This window comes from Polypterus senegalus, chromosome 9, assembly GCF_016835505.1.
Source record: "Polypterus senegalus isolate Bchr_013 chromosome 9, ASM1683550v1, whole genome shotgun sequence".
Lineage (NCBI taxonomy): Eukaryota > Metazoa > Chordata > Cladistia > Polypteriformes > Polypteridae > Polypterus > Polypterus senegalus.
Window position 1 is genome coordinate 132,575,993 of NC_053162.1, and position 26,999 is coordinate 132,602,991.

General features: G+C 36.4%; 1 protein-coding gene across 3 annotated transcripts in view; it reads right to left on the reverse strand.

Annotated features, from left to right (window-relative positions):
* The window catches only part of LOC120535812 (dixin-like), a 161,034-nt gene that overhangs the window by 31,200 nt on the left and 102,835 nt on the right, over positions 1–26,999 (reverse strand). For 2 of the 3 annotated variants that reach the window (XM_039763903.1, XM_039763902.1), the window contains 4 exons: positions 9,799–9,911; positions 4,083–4,234; positions 979–1,068; positions 815–868 (listed from right to left, as the gene is read on the reverse strand). In XM_039763903.1, the coding sequence (XP_039619837.1) occupies positions 815–868; positions 979–1,068; positions 4,083–4,234; positions 9,799–9,911 (409 nt within the window). Of the gene's footprint in view, positions 1–814; positions 869–978; positions 1,069–4,082; positions 4,235–9,798; positions 9,912–23,810; positions 24,540–26,999 lie in introns of those variants that run through there. The other variant, XM_039763904.1, reaches the window with a different exon arrangement.

The window sequence follows — 26,999 nt, forward strand, 5'->3', positions numbered from 1 at the left end:
TGTTTATCCCTTTATATAATTGTAATGGATCAGGGACATCTGTGACTGTAAGAAGACACTCTAAGGGAGCCGCAGGATTTATTAAGGACACCTAGTACCCTAAGACTAGGAGCATACGAGCTGTCATGTGATGGTTCTCCTGAGGTAGATAAGTGGGAGAGACACCACATCCAACAACAGGCCCATAATGCTGCCAGAGTTTTTTTTTCTTTGTCTTCGGCATTACACTATATTATACTTTGTGTTTGTTCCCTAATGTTTTATATATTCTTCAGTTCTCATGGTTATGTTTAACTAATGAAAGTTGTATGAAGACATGTCCACCATCACTGCCATTATATACCTATGCCTGAGATCCTGTATTGCTGGCTGTCTCACTATTCCACAGAGTCAGTATGCATATTTGGTGTATATTTATTTAGCTTTTTGGCTGCTATTATCTGTATCTCTCTTCCTTTTTCTGTCCACAAAAAATATTTGCATAAATACAAAAATTGTAATCTTTGCATTTACTTACCTTTCACACAATAACTTGTCTGATATAACAACTAAAGGAGCATTTCTGAAGAATGTCTCCCATCACATAATCTTTCTTCACAAAAGGGTACTTATATGTTTCCACACAGTTATGTAACTTTTAAAGCATTTCAATTAAAGCAATGAGAAACTGGTCATTCAAACTACTACATTTTTTCATGCATGGGTAATTAGTAATATATACGTATATTAAGATTACTGTATATAAAATATTGAAATATTTCAAGTTATTTTATTGTATTCTTTTAATGAATACAGAAGCAAAATATGTCTTTACCTTAAGTTCCTGAGACTCCTCCATACTTTGATCCAGCCGACTTCTCACAATAACCTAAAAGACGACAAAACTTTTGCTATGACACAACTTCCACCTACAAGCTCTTCAGGAACAGGTGAGATGTCCAAGTTGATAACAAATGAGGCATCAGGACGAGAACTCACCAGCTGCTCATCCGGGCACGTTCCACTGTCACCAAGGGCAAATGACGCCTCTTGATCGTCCTCTGGCAGAGACCCATTAAGAAGCAAGGCCTAAGCACAATAGCAAAGAGAAATTAGATCCTCGGTCATGTGACCAAGCTCTGTGGGAAGTAAATCCTGCCAGGGGATCAGTTACAGAGTAACCAGTTTCTTAAAGTTACAAAGCCCTTCTTGGTTGATTCCTGCTTGACAATGTTTTGTAAACATACTTAATTTTGTATCCATTAATATGCTCCTAAATGTGTTGCAAAATATACAATCAAAAATTGCTATTTGTTAATGTAATGCATTCCATGTAACAGGATTTGTTAAGCTGGTATAAGTCATGGCCATATGGCTGAATTATTTGTTAATGCACTGCAAGACTAGACGAACTGCTTATAAAAAGCAGATATTCATGTTTATTTCAAGAAAGATTTGTACCAGCTAACGAGGATTCAACTAGATGTACAATAAAGGTTTATATCAATTAGCAATAATTTAACCAGAATGTCATTGTATCACTTTATGTCAAAGTAAACAAAATCTATTTTTACTTTATTTACCATTAACTCCTGTCCCCCACTCACCCATTCTTGATTATTAGGTTGTTGACTCCTTTCACACTCCATATCCATTTACTCTGCTTTATTTATTGCCTCTCTTGCATTATTGTCATTGCAGTCCTGATTCTTTCATTTTGCACAGATTTTTAATGTGTCCCTTACTTTCAACAAAGTTGTGCAATTCTTAAAAAAGTTGATTATTTTCGGGCTGTATAGTGTCTAATTTCTGTCAGAACTGTCTAACACTGCTGTTTTAATTCAGATAAACCAGTATGAAAGGTTCTTAAACTATTGGTGTCATTCAGGAAATTCAATATAAGCAATGATTTATTTTCTTCACAGGTTACATTGCAGTCTTTTGCTATTCTAAAGAACGCTTGAGATGTTTTTATTCCACATTACTGTTGATTTAGACATTATTGATCAAACCACTCGCCACATATAACTTAAAATTTATGACGTGCTGTTAAGTTATTATTTATGCTGTTCCTGAATACATTTGTACAAGTGCTTTATATTAACTATAGTTAACCTAGCATTTCCCATTTTGAACTGATTCACTGATGAATCTAACCTATTATTCACATGCTTTCTAATGAGACCCAGCTTCTGGCAGGAACATTAGTGGGACCACTTACCTCACTGTAAGAATTTTTCATTCATTGAAACAATCTATTTTGATAAAATAAATTGCATATGTTAAAAAATTGGGCCATATGGTTATACAGTAGTTAACCTGCTGCAGGAGACCAGGTTTGAGTCCTGTGTAAATGTTGCATTGTGACGGGGTCTATGTGAAATTTTCTCAGCGTACTTTGGTTTTCTCTTCTAAATCCTATATGCATTGCAGCTTTGCAGGTGAATTTAAAGTAGCTCTACATATGTAGACCCATTAGATTTTGTACTCTTCATAACATTACAACTGAATTAATAATTCTGGATATGAACTACAGAATTATTTTGATATTGTATTATGTCATTAAAAGTATTAGATTTTCCTTGTCGGTGACAGAGGTAAGCAGCTTCTATAACTGCAAAAAAAATCTATAAACCTTTATAGCAAAAAAGTAAAATAAATTAAAAAACATGTATAAACTTCAGAGTGTAGCTCTTACAATGTATCATATTATTTTAGCCTTGAGCCAACAGCAGAACAGAGCATGATGTCAAAGTCAGAGATCATTATGATTAATGCTGCAGATTCTCCATGATGTGTTTTGCAAAATCATCTTTAGCAGCCATCTTATTCCCCATTGTATGCTAACAATGTGAGTGTGACTCTTTTTTACTTAAAGCCACCAGATGATATAGTGCTTCCTCCCATCATGCCACTCTTGACCCCAGCAGGTAATAACAGGCATATTTTCATAGGAACAGTAACAGGAACACTAACAATAAGTGCACACCGGCTATATTGTATGTGTATTTCTGGGTTTGCATTTATGTAATAGTTTGCACTGTGGTAATATTTTGCACCATGACTTTATGACATATGTTACCACTGAACTGGTAAATTGGCAAGATGCTCCCACTAACTTTGTTGCTTAATTATACAAAACAATCTGAAAAGGTTTGACGTATAATGCAAAACATACTCAATCTGACATGCAATAAGCAATTGCCTACTTAATTTTAAAAAAATTTTATATACTTTTACATTCATAATAAAGGTCACAAAGAAATGGCATTCAGACGCAATAGCTGCTTAAAGGTTTGCTGAGACAAGGAACAATGGGCAATGTTGTCTTTTTTTATTCTCTAGTTTGTCACTTCTGTTAAAAATAGAATAATCTTCCGCATGGTGAACAGGCGACAACCCAAGCAACGTTGGATGGGAGCTGACATGTATAGCTTCTTGGCTGAACCAAATAAATCCATTTCTATTAGTTTTCCTATCATCATCTTTAACATGCTACTAGTCATATGCAAAGCTTTGAAACCATAACATCCCAGGATACAATGTTTATGCTGCTTTGCCTGCATATACTATACCTACTGTATGTGACAATGGATTATTAGAAAACGGACTTTACTTTGAAATTTTCTGCTAATGTGTGTCTGTGAAACTCATCTATTCAGTCCTAGCATTCAGGTTCAGAATACAGCAGAGCCTCTTCTCCAATACATTCTAAAACTTTAATATTCAAGTCTTTAATAAGCACCACTTACTTTGTGGGCTGTTTGATGCTCGCTTTATATTGTTTTATATTATATTATTTATTCACAATGCTGCATTGATCTATTTCGATTACTAAATACATTCAACATACTGATTACAAAGACAGATGGTAACTGCATTTCTTTTGTAAAGCACTTTCTGATGAAAATGAAAAAATCTTGATGGTGAGACAGCTTTAAACTGGATTTGCACTATTGAAACTGCCACTGAAGTCAGAAATGTGAAACCAACTACACTGATAACTGAGAATACACTAAAGAAATTGCTATAATAATAAAAAGGTTAGCTAAAAAAATCTTTTACAATATTTCCTTCCTTACACAATCTCACACAAACTGTACCTGCAAGCCAGATATCATCTTTCTGGCTTCTTCCATTTCCTTCTCCAATTGGTCCTGCTGCTCTAAGAGCTGCTCTTCCCACGAAGTGTCCAAAGATACACTATTAAGGCCTGTTTGCCACTCCACACATGCTGAAGTTTTTGTAGACTCTTCTATAGGGAGAGGAAATACTGATTTTTAGTGAAGCAGTCAAGAAGTATTGCTTTATAAAATAGTAGTTGACTCATATGAAATATACTCATTTTATCTTATTTTAAAGTATGTACAACCTTTAGGAAATCAGAAAGTACAAGTAAGAAAGAACAGTCCATATGTGTTGAGGTTACCAGTGGAGTCTCTCAAATATCTATGCTGGGATGATTATACTGTATTTATTATTTATGATAATGACATACAGTAGTTTCAAATATACTAAGTCAGCCTGTGAAAGTTTTGGCAGATTTCTCCAACGTATGAGAGATTACAAACACTCCAGAGGCAACACGTATTTCAAAAACACCAGATCAAAATTTTACCTGGACAAACACTTGCAAACTTTTAAGTTAATACAGGTATGTTGTAAAGTACTACATACACATACAATAAACGTTAATATAAATTCAAGAGAGAGCCTGATGCAAACTGTGAAAAAGGATGTGGGATTTACATTGACTTGAAATAGTTGGGGTTTGCAATCTCTTAAATGACTCTAAATTGGATTACATGGGTTTGAAAATGTTACAATATTCTTATCCTCCAGGCATACACAGAAGCAATTAAAACAAAAACAGGATGGTGTGATGGAGGCAATTAAGCTCATCATCACTATGACTACAAATATTTTTAGAATCTTATCGTTTATGTAAGCCTTTACATAATCTGCATATGTTAATCTGTTTTAAAGAATCCACAATAATTCATGTGCTTAAGAAGCTAAATAATTACAGATCAGTGGTGTTGACCTGTGTAATAATGAACACGTTTTAATGTCTGATTCTTCACTATCTCAAATCTGTCACAAATTCTCTCCTTACCCCATTATAGTTTGCTGATCGTGCAAACTGTTCAGTTGTGGATGCTGTAAACATGGCTCTCCACTACATCTTGCAGCATTTAGACATCTGATCTACTTATGGTAGAATCTTTTTTGTGGATTTCAGTTCTGCATTTCACACAATCATACCAGAGGCATCATTTTAGAGGGAGGTTGACTGGCTGGCCAGTTGGTGTACCCTTAATAATCTTAACTTGAATATCTTAGTGCTGATACAGATTTATAGAGTGGTTATGGAAAGCATCCATACTTTCTCCATACCAGTCTGGTAGAGCAATATACCAGCTCATTCAAAACTGGATGGATTGCATGGTCTCCTCTCCTCACACTAACTCTTAAAATAAAACTTCATGACTGTTCTAACAAGGATGACTTCTTGCATTTATAAATGTCTGTTTTTATCTTCAAAATAAATCATGTGCAGTATTAACTTATGGATTTCTATTCCACTTTATATGTCAAGTAATCTATGTTGGTGCTGATGTGCTGCCTAACAAAGCCACTGTTGTCCAAAGGCTTTCAGGTATGATAACCTGTTACAAGCTAGGCCCCTTTCATGCTATTTTCCTTTCCATCATGGTATGACAAACAAAACATCAAACAGTTGAGTCCTTACTCCATTTGACTTTATTCTATGCACTGTACATCTGGGTGAGTGCACCTATGACTTAAGACAAAATCAAACCTGCTTGATTTAGTCGGGGTGAGCAACAGAGCATTCTGTCTAAGTCACTGAAAATGTCAGCCAGCACAGCTGCTGTGAGTACCCTGATTCTCTTTGATCATGTTCATGGAGTCTCTAACTGTGCTGGAAAAACTGTGTAGTGCGATGATGCCTTAACACAACCATTCTCAGACACTGATAGTAAAATAAACAGCATCAGAATCTCAAACCACTAGACAAAGGGTGATCTTCTTGCATAATCTCAGCAAGCTATCTCACAAAAATGAACAAGAAAAGAAAAATGCAGGAATTTTGAGAAACCCTCATATATAGGAGCAATATGCTTTCTTAAAATTTAGAAGTAAAAGTTTGTGCAAAAGTTCGCTGATGACACTGCTATCGTGGGCTGCATCAAGAGTGGGCAGGACGAGGAGTATAGGAGCCTAATCAAGGACTTTGTTAAATGGTGCCACTCAAACCACCTACAACTGAACACCAGCAAAACCAAAGAGCTGGATTTTAGGAGACCCAGGCCCCTCCTGGACCCCATGATTATCAGAGGTGACTGTGTTCAGAGGGTACAGGCGTATAAATACCTGGGAGTGCAGCTGGATGATAAATTGGACTGGACTGCCAATACTGATGCTCTGTGCAAGAGAGGACAAAGCCGACTATACTTCCTTAGAATGCTGGCGTCCTTCAACATCTGCAATAAGATGCCGCAGACGTTCTATCAGACGTTTGTGGCGACTGCCCTCTTCTACGCGGTGGTGTGCTGGGGAGGTAGCATAAAGAAGAAGGACGTCTCACGCCTGGACAAACTGGTGAGGAAGGCAGGCTCTATTGTTAAAACAACGGGCACTGAGCAGGTTTCTGTCAATCATGGAGAATCCACTGCATCCACTGAACAGTGTCATCTCCAGACAGAGGAGCAGCTTCAGCAACAGACTGCTGTCACTCTCCTGCTCCACTGACATACTGAGGAGGTTGTTCCTCCACCACACTATGCGACTCTTCAATTCCACCTGAGGGGGTAAACGTTAACATTATACAAAGTGTCTGTTTTACCTGCAATTTTATCACTCTTTAATTTAATATTATAATATAATGTTATAATATTTATCAGTATGTTGCTGCTGGAGTATGTGAATTTCCCCTTGCGATTAATAAAGTATCTATCTATCTATCTATCTATCTATCTATCTATCTATCTATCTAATTTAGAAAAAATTCAGAAATTACCAAGTTATCATCTTATTATGTCATTAGTTAGTGTACAGTATGTTCATCCAACGTTTAACCTATTTAGTGATTAATATGATGATACTATTTTAAAATATAAAGATATCTTTGTGAGTACCAGAACATTTCTTAGCCTATAGGGATCACAATGATTTACTTGTGAGAAAACAAGGATAGTAAGATTCATATACTGCTACTATATTTGTGAATTGTTTTAACAGCTTAATAAAGGAGAAGGAAGTTAGTGGCCTAACAGATAAAAGTATCCTGTTATCTATGTACATCAGGTGTATTTTTTCAGTCATCTTTTGCTTAATGTTACACATTGAAGAAAATTTGTTTTCTCAAATTTAAAGTAAAACTTCACGTCTTTCTATAGCTGACATTGGTCATAAAATGTTTTCTTAAACAAGCCATTCTGAGTCAATAATTATGTTTATTTTACTAAAGTGTGTCCAAAGCTGTAACAAACAGTTGAAACTGACCAAAGTGATAACTGTAGCTCAATGGTTTGTAAAGACTCCCTTGCTACAGGATTTCAGCATGCTTTATATTTTGTTTATTGTGGAATATTTAATCATTCTTTTAAGCCAGTGGCACATTATGGGACTTCTAGGCAGAGGGGATGTCAAGCTTAACAACAGTAGGTGTTGATGTCACAGCCTGAGGATGTCAGATTCAATGACTAGAAATTGCAGGGGATGACAAATTAGATGGCTCAGGGAAGACATTCCAGCACAGATTAACATTTCCACAATATCATAATTCTTCCCCATTTTGTGATAGCCAATAACATGGTGCCTGACAAAGCCAGTGCTGTATGAATGCATTCCAGACAGGTTCAGCAGTAATCTCACCTTTTTTTTTTCTTTTGTATTCTGTCATGGTACATAAAACACAAAACATCAGATCCATGCGCCTTTCTGCTGATTGTGAGGGCCAAAACATCTCTATTTCCTATTCCTAGCAGATGCATTATATGTATGCTGACCAGATTTTCATGGTTCCCAAATTAATCAGCAATCCCCTGTGTGACTTGAGTTTCATGTGACTTGCAAAAAATGTGCATGAAATCAAGGAGCGAAGACTTTGGGGTAGTAGGGTCTCACCATGGATCTCTCAGGTGCCTTGCAAAAAGGTGCCTTAAATCGAAGAGCATAGGAATAAAAGAGCTCCCCTTAAACATTTTGGTCGGCTAAAGTTTCAGGATGAATGCAACATTTTGTTACATTCTGAGACTCTAAGAATAAAACGGAACATGATGCAAGAAAATGTGATTGTCCAAGGAAAAATGGGATGTCTGGTCTGCCTAATTATATGCATTGTACACTTGCATGCCCATGAGTCCGCTCTCATGACTTAATATAAAAATCATGTGTGTCTGATGTTTTGAGTGTGTCGCAGACTGGTTGGAATGTGTTGCCTGGTATGTCAGACTACACAACAGACTGCAACTCTCTAAGATAATGCAAATGAAGTCTGCAACTGAAACCACTGGAAAAGTCATGTGATGTGACTTTGTAATGTGTTTCTGGTAAAACCATTTATCAAACATTTATCTTTGTGTATGGAGATTGTATCTAATTAACACAGGTTTATTTTGGTATTCATTGGGTGGGATTCTGTTTACATTGTTATCTGAATATAGCAGTCAATAATACTTGAGTTAATTTGATCTAATTGTTATTTCTGTTAGCAGACCCATGATGGTGATGCTATCAGCTAAGCAGCACTGCACAGGCTTCTGACAAACACAAGAAATGCAGAGAGACAGAATTTTTAAAGAGCAAAAGACCTCCTGAGACTAAGCAGAAATGGGATGGGAAGCAAACATACTTGACTCCTGTAAGATGTATTTCTATTAAATATAATAAGTTTTAGGTGATATGATAGAGATGATACTATACCTTGATCTCTACTGATTGATTATAAAAAAATGTTAATTGAATTTAATTCACTTTTTAATGAATAAGAGCTCACCTATAACAAATATCAATATACACATTTGGTCACCATTAACAAGAATGGAGGAGTACTGTACATAAAATAGTGCTAAATGTCAATACTCAAAGGGTTCATTCTATACTGTAACACCTGGTGTGCATAAATAAATATATAGAATTAGAATAAAATAACTTCAAAACTGTTTACTTCAAAACAGCATCTTTCATAAACTTTCATAAAGTATATCTTCCAGCATTATTCTAGAATGAGACATGTGTTAAGCCCACAGCCTAGATCTAGGAAAATATGCTTAGTAAACATTAGATAGTCACATAGCTTCGTTGTTGGTTGTTAAAAGTAAAGTAAAATACATAATGTCCTCTTTACTTTTTGAGCCATTAAGAAAATGAGCTATATAGATATTAATCTTAAAATTAAGAAGATCTTGAAATTTCAATGAAATGAACTTTATTTATTCAAAAAGAAGAACTGTAAAAGTTTTGAGTAAAAGCAGCAAAAGATCAAGGTAAACTTTAACATCCACATTCACTTTAACATTCATAACAAAAACACTGATCGTTTTTGTGGTTACTTGGTTACTACTGAACAATTAAAATGTGTGCTTTTTATAAAATCTACGGCAAGAACACATTACATATTTCAAGCATCTTTACTAAAATTATTCATGTGTTTTATATAGGTCAAAAGAAAAGACATGAAATAGATTCAATTTCAACACAAATCTTTAAATTTGGAGAATGTCAAATAATTTGTAGGTCATACTCATTAACTCAAAACTGAAATTGACATTTCAATTAATTAGCAGTAATTACCTGTCTTAATTTCTGCATCTTCTGACTGGAGCCCAGGAAGCTTTGCTTTTTCTTCTGACTGGCTGCAGGTGGTCTCTGTGTTTACAGTATGCACTGGACTGGGAGAGCTGAGACTACATGAAAAAATACAAATAATGCCTTAATAAAAATGTCAACTGAACCTTCACGTGTAATGAGCAGTTGAGATCCTTTTTAATTTTAAACACAGAAATAAATACACTAAGCACAAAACAATAACCTTTCTTCATTTTAATAATTAAAATTCATTACACATAAAAAAAAACCTTTCTTTAAAAAATAAAGCTATACCAGAGATTACTGTTTCAGTTTCCACTGAGTAGGTTCAACAGTTAATGGCCTGGATGACAAAGGTCGATAAAATAAAACAAGAAAGTCTGACATACTGTATATCTATAACCAACTATATCTAGTGCACAGATGTCCTCTCCAAAGCATGTTCACCTTCTACATAACCTGGTATGGTTAAATGTCTTTATATCTGCATGTGCAGGGAATATTCTCAGTCATTATTATAGTTATGCACCATTTTTTATGTGTTGGATACTTTATGCATAAAAAACATACAATGAATAATGTATACTGCCCATTTTTCTCTTACTCTATATTGTTTGCATTAAAATATTGAGTTCCAGGTATCAATGGGAAAAACATATTTTGACATCCCTTGAACAAGTTTGAGCATTTTTGTAAAGATGTGTCTCTGAGAGTCTATGGTAAAATATTTTGTGCACACTGTAACCTGAAAATGAATGGACAGCCTGCACCTTTTACATTTTAAGTGCTTGATTGATTTTGAGTGATTTCAAACTATTCAGCATCAAGTTTAAATCAAAGGTTTTAAAAGCCAAACCACTACGACTCAGAAGCTCACACAATTTGGAATACTTAATTTTGAGTTCAAGTCAAAGCTGAAGGTCTGAGCTTTTAAAGTTCAAAATTTCAAATACTTTAGTCACAGCAGCTAATCTAATTAGAAAGAAACATGAATGAGATTTTATGAAAGAAACTGTAGCTGGGGATACGGGCACCTGGGCTGAATTACTTGGCTTGCGACAACCACGACCATCACCGGGAAAAGTGATTTCAGAAAATGAGAAGAAATTAGATGACATTTTATGCATTTATTAAATTTGTATATTAGTCTATTTGTATATAAAAATAAAAGTAGAAGGTGTTGGAAAGGAACCTGCTTGGATGACCTTAGAAAGAAGATCTTGCTCAAATTCCTCTTTGTATGTCTTGTTTTGTGCTCCAGTTACTGGTAATTGTTATGAATTAACTAGCATCACTCTCTCAAAAAATGGAACCAAAGTAAGAAATGCTTTATGGCAGAGATGTTGTTTTCCATTACAGGATAATTTCAGATTTTAGCCCTTTTTAATGTACACAGAGTTATATAATGTATTAGGTATATCAACATTTAGAGATCTTTATACTGACAATGTGTTTACACCCTTTAATCAGATCTGTCCTGTATATGGAATTCCCTCAAAAAAGTCTATTTACAAGTTAGAAAGTTTTTTAAAAGAAACCTGGCCTGCATAACATCTCTAATCTTCCATAAATATTAATATTTGAGTATATATCAGCTAGTAACAAGGAGAATGTTGGTAGTAATTCTGAAATATATCAATTATTGTCAATGTGTGTGTTGCTAGACAATCTTGCACAATGCTAGAAAATGGACTTCTCAGGAAAGGAGTGTAATTCAATTATTCACAATATACATTCTTTATCAATCTGTACAAAACACACTGTAATTCATCTTAATATTGTCAATTAAGTAAATTAAAATTTAATAAAAGAAATTTCACTGGCAAACATCCCCCCAGTTATCCATTTTCTAAAACTACTTAATCTATTTCAGGCTTGCAGGGAGCAGACGTCTATTCCACAAGGTAGGAAACATGACATCTGGTGAGATATCAATCTATCGTAGAGTACATTCAAGCACGTTTCCCCATTCTCTCATCAGGGACTGATGTATAAATTCTGTCCTGCCTGGGAGTTTGCATATTCTATCCATGTATGCCTAGGTTTTCCATTATATACTCTAGTTTTCTGCCAATACCTAAAAGACAAGTATGTTAAATTTGTTGTTGATAGTAAATTGACCAAGTGTGAGTGCGCCTTGCAATGAAGTGGCACGACATCCAGGGCTGATTCCTGCCTTGTGGTCAAAAATGCTGATTTTCTGGCTCCCCATGCACCTGAAATAGACAGACAGGCACTGGAAATGGATGGAATAGTTGATGAAACCCAACTTATATGCCTTTGGGTCAACAGAAGAAAATTCTGCAGATACATAAACCTGGGTGCTTAAAGCTATGCACTAGCAAGAATACATATAACTACAGAGCAAAGCATTCAAATTTAATGTCAAACAAAATATAACATTAAATTGTAAGAAATAGTAAATAATGTAACAGGAAAAATAATAAAGGTTAATTATGGAATTTACTAGGTTATGGCTGAGAGTAATGGAAATCCACATTTTAAGGCATCTATTATGTTACATCTCACAGTATGTCTGAAGAAGAGGTTATTCAGTGTTATTTGTGAGAGACTCATAGAAGACCAGAGAAGCTTAGCTGGTACATATCATGTATCTTGTAGTTGGCGTTTAATTTGATGTGAAACAGAACAGTGAGGCAGTCAAGACAGTACAGGGGAGGTGTAATGTATGAGTACTTTTTTGACTTTTTAAAGAGGTCTTATAGAATATTATCTTTGTCACTTAAAAATTATAAATTCGGAATTTTAGCATTTGGTGATTTCTGCTGAAACAGTGTCTATGATTACTGCTCCTTTTGGAAACAGCAGCACCAACTACATCCTCATACTGCTGAACTTAAAAGCCAGCCAGTGGCAAATTTTTGAAAGTAGGTGCCTGGAATTTTAAAGATAGCAACATATTTATTGTACATGGTCACATCAGAAATCTTTGAATACAAAACAGAAATCTTTCCTTGCATTGCCTTCTGAGAATGCAATAAATTAAAAATTAGGCTACCCATATACTAAAAGGTACAGAATCTGCTTTAGGCCAGATTCACACTTCTGCAGTTCCTTGCATTATTTCAGCATCTGCATACCTCAGGGAATGTGCAACACACAAGTAAAACAGTTATATTCTATGGTCCCTGTGCAAATGACTAGAGGACCACAGTGTGTTTTAAAACATTGTGGCATCCTTTAAAAGGGAAACGGGAACACTGAAGTTATTATAGACTAGCCTTTCCCTGCGGCTCTGCCCGCATAGTAGTGAAACAGGACAAACTTTTAAAATCAATAAACAAACTGGTATTGGTAGCTAAGTGGAGGCAAGATACACTTCAAAACGTGGCAAGAGGTAGACCGATTCAAACGGAGGCTGGCGCATGAGTGTGGAGGGCCCTGCCCGGCTCCCTACTCCTGACATCATGCTTCCCCCTCCCCTCGGCCTGCAGCCTCTGTCTTGGATTAGCGTGAATATATTGCTCCTGCAAGCAAACGATGATTCTTAGTGTGATGAGAGAAGTCGCAAAATGAACCAGAATGTTCAAGCAAATTATAGAAAAAAACCCCGATTTAAATCCGTTAAGTAGTTCTCTTGTTCGTTCACTAAGCAGATGTAAGGTGCACCCCGAGGCTAGCGCGTGAGTGAGGAGGGCCCTGCCCCCGCCCTCGGCCCACTGCGTCGTTGTCATTCCCCAGCAACTATCCTTTAATATTTCACGCTTCCTACAGATCAGGCCAAGCACAAGCATGCTTCTTGGCACCATGCTGATGTGGTAATGCACCTGCCAGACATTATCCATTTAAAGTTCTAAGACTAGTGCAAAAAAGCTTATATTTAGAACAGTGATGTGGGGGAGGTTCATGGCTGGTGAGGCGCTGACTCCTTCAGAGTCAGATTTACAAATTTATGAAACCAAAAGTGTAGCTTATTTACTATTCAACTGACAGCATGCACGTTGACTACTGGTTATGTTTCATATCTCATCAGCACACTTTAGTAGTTTTTAAATATTGGGTTGTTTTTCTCTTAGTCTGATCCCATTTTTTATAAAATTGAAAACTGTTTATAGTCTTTCCTTTATTTGTAAAAGAAGTCCATGTGCCTATCCTTCTCCATGAAAGTCTGTCACTTTCTTGTAAAAGTCCTCCTTATTTTCCTTTAGTTTTAAAAATCTTAATCTTACATTTTGGCAGTCAGTCGGAACAAAAAATAAAAATAAATGGATCGCTGAAGTGCACTTGACTTCCTGATATCGCTAACTTATTGACGCCTTGAGCCTCTGCGTAGAAAAGCAGCAGCAACAAGCACCTGTTGGGCTCACATGCACCCTCTTCAGTGAACCACGGTGCTGTCTGCCTCACCTTGTGCTTCTTCACTGCGGTTTTATGTCTGATCAGCAAGACTAGATATGTCACACACATTCACTAAAGATATTAACCAGACTGTGGAAAGTCAGGGTGTATAATAAACGTGTCTCTGTATTGGTGACATACAGAGAGACAGCAACAGGCACTCACCAATTGCATGCATCAACCCAATGTGTGAGGGAGAGCGCAGTCCGAGGTGAGACGAGGCTCGTCGCTACCGTACCTTGCGTTTCTCCCCTGTATTTGAACAGGGAATGCACCAATTCAGTGATTTTGACTATAAAAATTATCAAAATTATTGGAATCATACAGAAAAAAATTTATAGCAAAGACACCAGATAAATTTATTTTATGTTTTTAATAGTTTTTTTTTTTACCTTGCACGATGACACTGCCTTCCCTGACTACAAGTCCCTAATTTACAACAAACAAAGACACTTACCTATTTAAACAGTCGAAGTGCAACAATGAACTTCTGCAAATATTTCAATTTTGCACAGGCAGGAGAGAGGAAGTCAGTGGGCTTCAATAAATTCACAATAGAAAATGAGTTGATGTAGCCATGTGTGGTTAAATTTATGTGCACGTTCCCTGCTAATGTATATTTTTACATGCAGCCTAATTTTGGTTATCTGATGTCAACCACAGGATTAGTTCGTGTAGGCATATATGTGACTATTCTGCGGGGCTTGTAAACAGTAAACACTTATGTAAGAGCCGAAAGTGAAGTCCCAAAAATAGAGCAGGCCTCATAGTAACAGAACACCTGAAGCACAACACACATCTCAACAATATTTCTGCATGTGACAAGAAAAGACTCCAGTGTTTATTTTTCCCCTTAGAAAAATAATTTCTAACAAAACTGACAGGCAGATAGATAGATATATGCACATGAAAATACATAAATATAATGTGGCAAATAAAAGATTGTAAACCCTTTGGAAATAAACATTTATGTATGAATATTTCTTAAAATATGGCCTGATAATCATCAAAGTTACAATATTGAACAAATACAGTCTGGTTTACCTAATAAAGCACAAATTATTCTATCATTCTTGAACATATTGAATAAATTGTTCAAACATTCACAGTGTAGTCTGACAAAAGTATGTAAATTCCTAGGCTAATGATTTCAGCAAAAGCTAACTGGTGTCAGGAGGCAAACCTGAAATCCAATCAATGAAATGACGCGTGGTTTTAGAGCTACATTGACCAATAAAAAACTCACAATATTTTGAGTTTCCTATTCACAAGAAACATGATGATGTCAAGCATGCCTCACACAAAATAGATCTCAGAAGATCTAAGATCAACAACTGTTGATTTTCATAAATGTATAAAGGGTTATAAAGTAATTTCCAAATTTTTAAATATTCATTTGTCCCCAGTTAGGCAAAATGTGTTTAAATGGAGACGATTTAGTACTGTGGCTGCTCTTCCTAGAAGTGGGCGCCCAGCCAAGATGACTCAAAAGGTACAACGCAGAATGCTCAATATATTAAAACAAGCCTAGAGTAAATGCTAAAGGCTTGAAGGAACCGTTACAACATATCTGTTCATACGTCTATCATACACAGAAAATGGAACAGTTGTAGTGTCAATGGCAAGACACCAAGCAGGAAGCTGCTGCTTTCCAAAACAACAATGCTGCACGGCAGAATTTTACCAAAGACCACCATGACACTCCACAATGCTATTGTGAAAAAGTTTTGTGAACTGGTGAAACTAAGGTTAAATTGTTAAGGATGCATACCAATATGAAAACATCATTTCAATGGTGAAGTACAGTGGGGGGAGCATCATGATTTGGGGCTGCTTTGCTGACTTGGGGTCTGAACAGCTTGCCATCATTGAAAGGCAAGTGAATTCCCAAGGTCATCAAGGTATTCTATAAAAGTAATGTCAGGCTCATGGTTCACCAGCCCTGTAGCAGTTGGATGATACAACAGGACAATAACCGTGTACATCAATATAAATCTACTACAGAATGGCTTCAAAAAAAGAAAATACACCCAGATCTTAAGCCAATGGAGATGCTGTGGAGTGACCTCAAGAGAGCCATGCACACCAGATATCCTAATAATATGGCTAAACACAAACAATTCTGCAAGAAAGAGTGGTCCAACATTTCCCCTAAAACGTTGTGCAGATCTGATTTACAGCTACTGCAGGCTCTTGTTTGAGGTTCAGCCAGTTATTAATTCCAAGGGGTTCACTTTCTTTTGCCACAACACACTGTGAATGTTTGATGGGTGTGTTCAATGCAGACATAAAAGATTATAATTGTTTGTGTGCTGTTAGCTTTAGCTTAAGCATATTGGTTTTATCTACACTTGCGACTGAGATGAAGATCAGATCACACTTTATAACCTGCTAATGTAGGAAAATCAGGTAATTTTAAAGGCTTCACATACTATTTCTTTCTACTATTGTGTGTTAATGCTTCTTAAAAAATGTGTCAAAACACATGAAAACACACACGTGTTAAGTTTCATAAACATGTCCACCTCTGCATCTGCATAAGTGTTAATCTGGTCTTAGATTTGACCTAACTTTTATAAATAGATTGAGGTGGCCATTTGTCTTATGCAGCCTTGCCTAATACTACCTTATTATGTCATGATTTGTTACTTCTATAATCACCAACAATTTACTATTACACAGTGGTTATCATACTGGCCTGGCTTAAAGACTAAAATTCCATATCAACAATCAAAAACAAAATAACAAATTAGAAAAACAAAGTAAACATTAAAATTCAAAACTTCATGTAATCAATAAGGAGGGATAAAAAAGTGTAGATTAGCTGCCAATTTTTTGCTATATGGACACTCGAACAGTGTAAAAAATAGTGACTGAGTTTGCCAGTGGACACAAAGTGACAAAGCTGGGCCAAATCTGGAATCATTTCATAATGCCAATACTTCTACCATTTATTTTAAAGTTGTATGCTTTAGCTGAGATGTTGATCAATTAAAAATTAGCTAAAAAATAGTTAACATTCATAAACCTGATGAATATGCTTATGATAATAAACTAAACACACAGAAATTAAAAGAAGAAACTTATCAAAAGAATACTGAAAATAACTGTACTTTACCCTAAAATACAGTCATTGGCAGGGAGAGGGAAATCAAGTCATGTTCTTACAACTATCAAATTTTAAGCGATAAGGAATATTACATTCGGTTGTGAACGGAAATCCCAGATATGGCAAAAGGGAGTCTGACCTCCAAATGCTCCACAAAAGGCTTTACTGGCCACCTTTGCCTGCCTGGAAATGGACTCACCCCAATGAGGCTTAACCCGCACACCTGTGCAGCGCCACATGCTTTACAAACCATAAAAAAATAAATTTTTGCCAGAATAATCAGAATAAATAGCCAGGATGAGGAGGAGCAAGCAGTCATAACATAATGGTTGTCCTGTCTCCTGGGCTTCCATCCATAAAATACAGGAAATGGAGACACATTTAAAGAGACAGAAAACAAACAACAAATGGTAAGTGAAACTGGCAGAGATATCATAAAAACATAAAAAATACTCAAACTAACCAAGAACAACAATAAAGAATAAAATACACATAAATTCAAACTGATATATATAACACAATCATCTTTAAGTAAGCAAGCTGTTTTTGGGCCTGTGTAAAGACTGAGATATGCCTGACAGCAGCTACAGAATGTTCTATATGTTTAGGAATATACTTGTAGCATGAAAATGATACTGAAGCATTCTGTTTTCTGTTTCAAGATTTATCACTATACTAATGACTGCACAACTAAGGAGCCTTTTGTCAAACTCCACAAATATGCAGATGTCACAACTAACACAACTAACATTGGACTCATTAAGAATAGTGATGAGTTTGCATACAAAAGGGAGGTTAGCAGCCAGCTCTTTAGCGTGGTCAGAACAATCTGGAGTGAAAAACTTCAGATGCCCCACATTTATTATTACCTCCATTTTGCATACTTAAAAATAGTTTGTCAGTTGTGGAAAACATCATGTTTCTGGGATCTATAATGGCACAGGGAGACATGGGAGAACAACATAGATTCCATCACAAAAAGGCATAGAAGCAGTTGGCCTTCCTGTGACAGCTAATGGAGTACAATCTTCCACAGAAGCTTCTGATTCAGTTCTATTTAGCAATCATTGAGTCTGTTCTCAGTTCATCCACTACAAAGTGGTTTGGGTCAGCAACTAAACATGACAGGAACAGGCACAGACGATTAGCTAGGTCTGCCGAAATGATCACTGGCACCAATCTTTCATCTATACAGGACCTGTGCTATTTCAGTGTCACGGAGAGAGCAGGGAAAACCATCACCGACCCCTCATATCCAGGCCACAACCTCTTTGAACTTCTCCCATCTGCCATGCTTTATAGACTAAACTATGCTAAAACAAGCTGATATAAGAACAGCCTCTTTCCAGAAGCCATCAAGCCTTGTACTTTGTATGCATATGTTTACATTCTTGGTCTTGTATTTATCTCAAGAGAGAACTTATCAATTGTGTGTCTGTCTGCCATGCAACTATACTTGGAGGGTTATCAAATTCAAAGTCAAATTCCTTGTACGTGAGGATACTTGGCCAATAAATGTGATTCTGAGTCTGATTCTAATCTTGAAGAACACAGGCCATTAGGAAAGAATTTACGCCCTATCTGTTTAAAAGATTAACATCTTTTACTAGCAGAACACACTGTCCCATCACTTAGAATTTTACTTAAATGAAAGCTGACAAAGTTTTGTTTCTCTGTGTATTGTGTCAGCAGGAGGAGACCACAAGTGCATGGATAAATGCTATGCACACTACAAACTCTTGAAGCGATTCAAGGCAACAAGAGGCTGTGATAAATCCCTTCAACATTCAGGAAATATGCAAAGCCATTAAAGTGACTGATAAATATATGAAGAAGAACCGGAAAAAATATTGTCTGATATCTCAAGCCTTTCTTTCCTGTTTGAAGCACACAGTTATGTTCTAGTCAGTAGTAATGTTGTTAACAATGAAAATAAAACTACCCCAGCTAAAATAAGAAAAAAACACCATGATGTGTTCCCTTTTCTGTTCTAAGCAAGTATATATAATCTAGGTAACATTTGATTACAGATTGATAAATCGGCTACTAAATCTAGTATTAGTGAATAACATCTTGTAATCTCTGCAGTGGGTTGGCACCCTGCCCGGGATTGGTTCCTGCCTTGTGCCCTGTGTTGGCTGGGATTGGCTCCAGCAGACCTCCGTGACCCTGTGTTCGGATTCAGCGGGTTGGAAAATGGATGGATGGATGGATCTTGTAATCTCTGCCGATTACTCCATTGTAATTTTAAGATGAAATCAGACCATATTCTGAACCTGCTTTTTTCCACTATAGTGTTGCAGTGAGCACTCTAGTCAGCGGTATCACTGGATAGACACTCAAACACACATTTCCATGCACACGCAGTGGGAGAATGTTGTTAATTCACACAACTGCAAGTGTGAATTATGGTGGGACACTTGACTACCCAAACAAACCAAGCAAACTAAAGAACACCTAAACTCCATAAAAATGCAGTCTAGTTGGGAACCAAACACAAATCAAACTGCTATGAGATACCACACAAAATAATAAAAATACAATTCTTTCTTCAGTCATGGATATTCTAACAAGGACACAGATATGTATTTTAAAACTTCCACAACAACACAATGTGAGTTTGCAGAACAACTGGTCATAGCAATGCCCACAATAAACAGGAGACCCACCTCTCCACATATTGGAAGTTGCAATATTGTGGAAGAAGCAAAACTACGTCCGTTTTTAATTTACAATTTAAACTTTCCAATTTATCAATTTAGTTTCAATTTTAATTTAATTTTTTGCATTTGAAACATACTAGTCCATTGTTGATTTATTAACTGGTGGATTTCTAATGTGTTTATAGTCTAACCTTTGCTAAATTATAAAACAAGCTAACTGTATTAATATACTAAATGTGGAGAAAGGAAAAGCACATTTCATTAACTATTGCAGAGAAAATCACTCTTATTTAATCAGTCACCATTTAAAGACAAAGAATATATTAAAAAGATGTATACTTAACATCTCTGATAAAATGTAAAGTACTTTTAAATGTTCTTTCCAGCCACTAAAGAGGAAACAAAATTAAATTTTTCTCTTAGGAAAATGGCTGACTTATATTTATAAAACAGGAAGCTTACAAATATGTAACCTACTGCCTGAATATCGTGCTTCTCACTTACCATAAGGTCACATTCTCAAACCTGCCTAATTAAATTCAATGTCAAAATGAGACTCAAGCCTATTGCTATGATATTTTCAAATGAAAATAATGAGTGAAAATCATGAATATGCATGGTGCAGTGGAAGCACTGCTGCTTGGCAGTAAGGAGATTGTGAGTTTGCTTCCCTGGTCCTCCCTGCATGGAGAGCAGTTTGAGTAGTGAGAAAAGCGCTATATAAATGTAAATAACTATTATTATTAATATATTAGGGTAATACATGTATACAATGTAAACTATAAAAAGAATTATTCATTATTTTAGATGAAATTATACCAATTAATATGAGATTTACAAACAATGATTGCTTGTATACACAAATGAGACATAAAATGGACTTAAGCTTAAGTCCTTGCATTGTGCCTGACATTTCTGAGGTTGGACATACACTGCTGTAACAATGCAATCTAATATGAAGGACAGACTTCCATGCATCCATCCACCCATTTTCGTAACCCACTTTTTCAAGGCAGAGTTACAGGGAAGCTAGAGCCTATCCTAGCAATCATCAGGAGCAAAGCAGGAACACCAAATGGAGAGAGCACCAGTCCATCACAGGGTAAAAAAACACACACACAGATCAATTTACCAGCACCATTTCACTTAACCTGGATGTCTTTAGACTGAGGTACGAAGCTGGAGCAATCGAGGGGAACAAGTAAAATTCCACACAGGGAATTTTCTGGACAAAAAGTTCTCCTAACAGAATTTCAGAAAATGTTTCCCATGCAAAAATGAACCCTGGTCTCCTTATTGAAAGGCAGCACCACTATCACTGTGCCACCATTTCATACCAGTGAGAAACAGTCAGTCATTTTCCAACCCGCTATATCCTAACTAAAGGGTCACGGGGGTCTGCTGGAGCCAATCCCAGCCAGCACAGGGCACAAGACAGGAACAAATCAACGGGCAAGGCACCAGACCACCGCAGGACTCACACAAACACACACACCAAGCACACCCTGGGGACAATTTACTGTAGGATCGCCAGTGCACCTAACCTGCATGTCTTTGGACTGTGGGAGGAAATTGGAGCACCCAGAGGAAACCCACGCAGACACGGGGAGAACATGCAAACACCACGCAGGGAGGACCTCGAAAGCGAACCCAGGTCTCCTTACTGCGAGGAAGCAGCGCTATCACTGTAAGAACTTTTTTGTTCAAAAAATCCAGTTTATTTAAGTCACACTAATTAATATGAATCTTCCCTTTTGATGCATGAAAATTCTGAAGAAATATCACTTGGACACATCATTTATGTCCAGCCTAATAATTACAGCTTCTGAAAACAATGAAGTTTGAAAATATTATAAAGTGTATTTATAATTTAGGTTTGTTCTATTTTGTTTAAAACATTGCACATAAATATTTTTAGACTTGTCAAAGCAGGCATCTTAGTTATGGAAGGAGTAAAGCATTACTTTCTGTGGTAAGAATTCCATTCCATTTGTCTTTTAATAAGAGGCCAGTAAAATAAAAACAGCAGACAGGTTAAAATGTCTGCTTATGTGGGATGAAATGACAGTCTCCTAGGCAACCAGCAAAGCTTCTGATGCTCAGTGACCCAGCTAATACGCCTCCCCAGTTTTACAGAGTAGAAGCAGCTCAGGTTGGAAATCAATATACTCTTAGAAAATACAAAATCACACAATATGAAAAATTACATCTTCAAGAAAATATCACACATGATTCCAGAAAAAAAAATCTAACAAAAACAAATAATCTGCCTAATGATTCTGAAAAGCCTGAGTTTGAGGTTTTATATTCTACATTGTAATCATTTCTCTGTGTGTGAAAAACAGCGTGAGGCATAGAAGGATTGACTTCCTAATTGTCCCCAGTGAAATAAGCAAAACAAATGATGACAAGCACAAGCTTAGAGAAGCAAAACACCCTAAGTTTTGAACCTGACTCCTCCCAAACATAGGCCACAAACGTCCTGGAATTTGAAACTTGTCAGCTGGGAAATTTCTCCATATGGATACCAACCCACTAGAAAGGAAGCTTAAACCAATATTAAAATAACCACAACTATTTCTGTATACTCCTACACACAGTACCATGCATATGGCAAATATACAGTCACATACTGATGTGTACTATATGAATGAACCGATGGAAATATAGTGCAAAAGCTTAATTAATTTTTTAAAATTGCTTATATATGAAAAAAGAAGTTGTCCTGTTCTGTAAGGAAAGTGTGGAGTTTAACTGTTAGCTTCTTATTTTTCAAAAAGCCCATGACGTGAATAACATTTTGATGCACACTAAATACTGTACCTCCTCAATAAATGTAAATTTAACATAAACATACAATGATAATCAAATGAATGGTAATTAATGAGCTAAATTAGCCTATTTGGAAGGTGGGCACACTGGGAAAATACTGAATGCTGTTTTCTTCTCCAATTCCTCAGACTAGGTTTTAATGCCCGGCCAGTTACTGTTAGTTTGGAATTTGCATGTACTTCCCAAGTCCATTTAGATTTCCTAGTAGTCCACTTTTCTCCAACATTCCAAAGATATATAGCTAGACTAACTGTGGCATTAAGTTTGCACAAAATGAGTGTATAAGTGAGTGTGTCCAGTGATAGACTACTTTCTCTCCACAGTTTGTTCCTGCAAACTATCTGATGCTGACGAAATATGCTTTTGCACTTTATGTACCTATATTGGATAACAAGGGCTATAAAATGTACACGAATAAGGCTCCACACTCACTTGTCATTTCTTCTGACAACTACGCATGGAGAATGGCCATTTTTCAGCACTGCCGTGACAAAGTGAATCTGGATTATGCAACTGTTTTCTAAAAGAAGTACAGATAATGCACTTTGCATTATAGCTTTCTATTGCACAATCACACATCAACTTCATCTTCTTTATAAATATTACTTATTACAAAACAGGATCAATAACTTGGCACGGAGGCAGTGCCACTGCCTCACATTGGCAGGGCACCAGTACAATTCTAGATTGAAGAATCTGCTTTATGGAGTTTCCATGACAAAGTGTCAAGCTGAGTGGTGGACCTAAATAGTATGAATTTAAGCATACCCTTTGTAATAAATTGGAGTCCTTCCTGGGATGTTTCCTATAATGAACTCTTTTCTCCAGTGTTATGCTCTGGAAACTCTCAACAATACACTGCATTACTAAATGAAAAGCATTATGAAACCAATTCATGTATATGTGTCACAGATTTGTTTTAAACAAAAAGCAAACAAGTACAGAAAAGATGATTTATTAAGAATTCTGTTATCAAGCCCAAAGAATGTTAATCTTTCATTGTTAATTTTAAATCAGAATACTAAATCTCTTACCATTTCCCTGCCTTGTTTCCCATGACACCTGACCTCCCAGCCTCCTGATGCTTGAACGTTTCTTTTTCTAATTATCCTCGGCAACACACAATCCCATCACTCAACTCCACCTTCTGTGCAACAAGTCCAGTCTGCAAGCTGCCCTTCGTGTGAATGACAAAGCAGAAACCTCACTCAAACACAATTCATGCTTTCAAATGATTATAGTCCTATGTGCTGCTGTGGAGACAGCATATCATCTGGTCTTTGTTTTATGCACAGCTTCTAAAATCCTTTTTGCATCTTTTTAAAAAAAAAAAAACTCAGAATCTCAGGAAGGTGATAAAGCTAAGATTTAGCTGTAAAAAGCACCTCAAGGAACCTTTTCTAAGGAAAAAAAAAATTCTTTGCAAATTGTTACAGTGATTTGTAAAGAGAAGCAGTTAGAAAAGATATAAAAAATATATTTCCAACTTATGAAAATAAATAATTCCAGTATTTTCCATAATAAAGCAGGCAGTTGTTTACTTTCAGAAGTTAATGAAAAAAGGAAAATCAAAGTCCCTGCTTGTCCAATAAGTAGTTATCCAATAAGACATCTGATTACTCTTCCTTTTACGAATCATGTGCATAGTTTCCATTCCAGTAACCACTTCCTTTTAATGCCATTCCAGACTCTCTTTTTTGCCAAAGAGATCCTGATTTTTCATTTTTCTCCTTGATTTCTATGCGTGTATGTCAGCTCACCCTGTGTTTTCTTCATATGTAAGGCTCTGCACTCCCACCCCTCCCCCACTGACGGCGCTGATGGCAGATAGGACAAATTTAGCTATGGTTGTTTGGGAGGAGGAGCAGTCTCCTCCAAATTGAAACTGCATTAGTCAGCCCAGGCAGTTAGAGGGCTGACTATGGAGTTGTCCATCTCTTGGCTAAGTGTTTTCTGAATTTTTACATTTTAAACTGCTTTATTCTTTTTTTCACCCAATTTTGCCATTTGGAGGCTTAGAAATGTTAAAAAAAAAGTATTAGGATACTTGAGAACATTATGGCAGGAAAATATACATTTGGACAAAAAATAGACATACAGTATAGTTAACTTTAAAGTTCTCCATCAGTTTATTGAAAATAAGAAAAAGGATTTTTTTTTTCCTTTTATATTACTCTGCAATATATGAATAACAGACAAAAAATATAATAAAAAAATAAATAAAGAGAATCATTGAAAAATCATAGTAAAATACCTCAAAAAATAAGTGAAAACACCAAATAAACATATCATCCTGAATAAATTAGATTTAACAATGAAATATTTTGGTATTTGTGACAGATATTAATAATCGTCTCTCCATCACCGATACATTGAGAGGAATTCTATAATACAAAAAAAATCATTTCAAGACTCTCACTGTGTTAGCTTTGCTATACTCGTTAATATTTCCCATACACTACACCTGTCCTAAAAATTTTCCTTAAATATCTGAAGTACTCATATCAGTTAGTGAATTAAAGCAGAGATTCAGATTAAACAAATAAAATGCAGTATATAATACAATGAAAGTATTCTAAGGACAGAATTTAAACGTCATTAAAACTTAAAATGAACATTTTAAGATATAGAGTACTTAAGAAGGAAACAGTTTGGGTGTATTTAAATAAACCCCTTGACCAGTACACGCTTGAAGGGCACAGACTATAGGTATGAGTTTATGAGTATGCCAGTCATACATGGCAACTCTAAAGAAGGAACGGGAACACCCCAGACAAAACGCAGGATTCCTGAGATAATACTGTAAGTAAGAGTAGAATTATACCCACCACCGTAGTGACATTCCACATTTCAAGAGCAAGTTTCCAGTGCTAAAGTCCAGTACATTGGGATCTCACCAGATCCCCACCTACTGCCTGGTGGGTGTTAATCTTCTAGCAACATAGTGGTTATATTTGGCTTCTTTTTGCCAATCCTGAAAAGTCTTCATGGTTCATTTGAGATCATGTTTGTTATATTCTTGTTGTAGGCAATATGTACTTAATTACTGTTAGACTTATCATTGAAATATTCTTTTGAATTATTCTTTGCTGGCCTCTCTTTTTAAGCTGATGTCAAATTGTGCGACTTCTACTCATGGATTTTATCGGCAGTTGCTGATTGCTTTGCCAGACCACTTCAATTTACATGACTGAAAATCGCTGGCCATGGCACATTTACCAAGTTCGTGCCATCCTCCCAGCACAGTTGTGTGCGCCGCCTTTTTATGTGCCCAGTCAATAGTGTACTGAAGTTGCTCATGCTGTACAAAGGCTGAACAGGCATGGCTAGTTCAGCTGCAATCTCTGCCCATTCTGTTTTTGTGCGTGAAACATTATACATTAGACCGTTGAGTCTGTCTTCTGTTTGCAAAGTTCAAAACACCTGCAGTTCTTATTCCTCGTTGTTGCATTACGGTACATGCATTGGACTTCCAGATGAGTATTCATTGGCTGACAGCTCTCATGCACACAAGCCAGCCCTGTAACTAAAGACAAAATCGAATAGGTTTGATTTTGTCGTAACAAATCATGGACTAGTTGGAGTGAGCTGCTGGGCATGTCACACTATACTACTGTATTCACTGGAGAGCATTGCTAACTGCATCCAACATGTTATGATTATGTAAATGAAGGCTACCACTGAAAATTACTCGAAAAGTTGTACAATGGGACATGGCTTTTAGGTACTAAGCCAAAAAACTCTTTCTATATGCAATTTTATAACTGCAGAGTTTTATGTACTGTCATGCGTGTGCACATTGGGAACAGCTGAAAGGCTCTAGTGACTAATTTTACTGCCGCTCCAGGGATTGGCGCTGTGCCCTAATGCCTTTCTCTCCTCCTCCCTCTTTAGACCAGATGACTGACGGCTATAACACCTCTGATGTCACTTTCAGTGTCCGTCCACCTGGCCCCGCCGGTTCCAGCCTGAAGGACCCAAACCTGGAAGCAGCATCATTTGGGACGGTTCTGTTTTAAACTTGCGTCTGCAAAAATTCAGTGTTTATTCTGCAAAACCAATTATATGGGGTGACCAGGCAGGTACCCCAACTCTTTATCACTGTCATCTCTTTCTCTAACAATGCATTCATTCATTTTCTGAACATGAGTCATAGGAGAACAGAACTGGGCAGAATTAAGTTCAACTCAAGGAACAAACCCAGAATGGAGAGTCAGTCCATT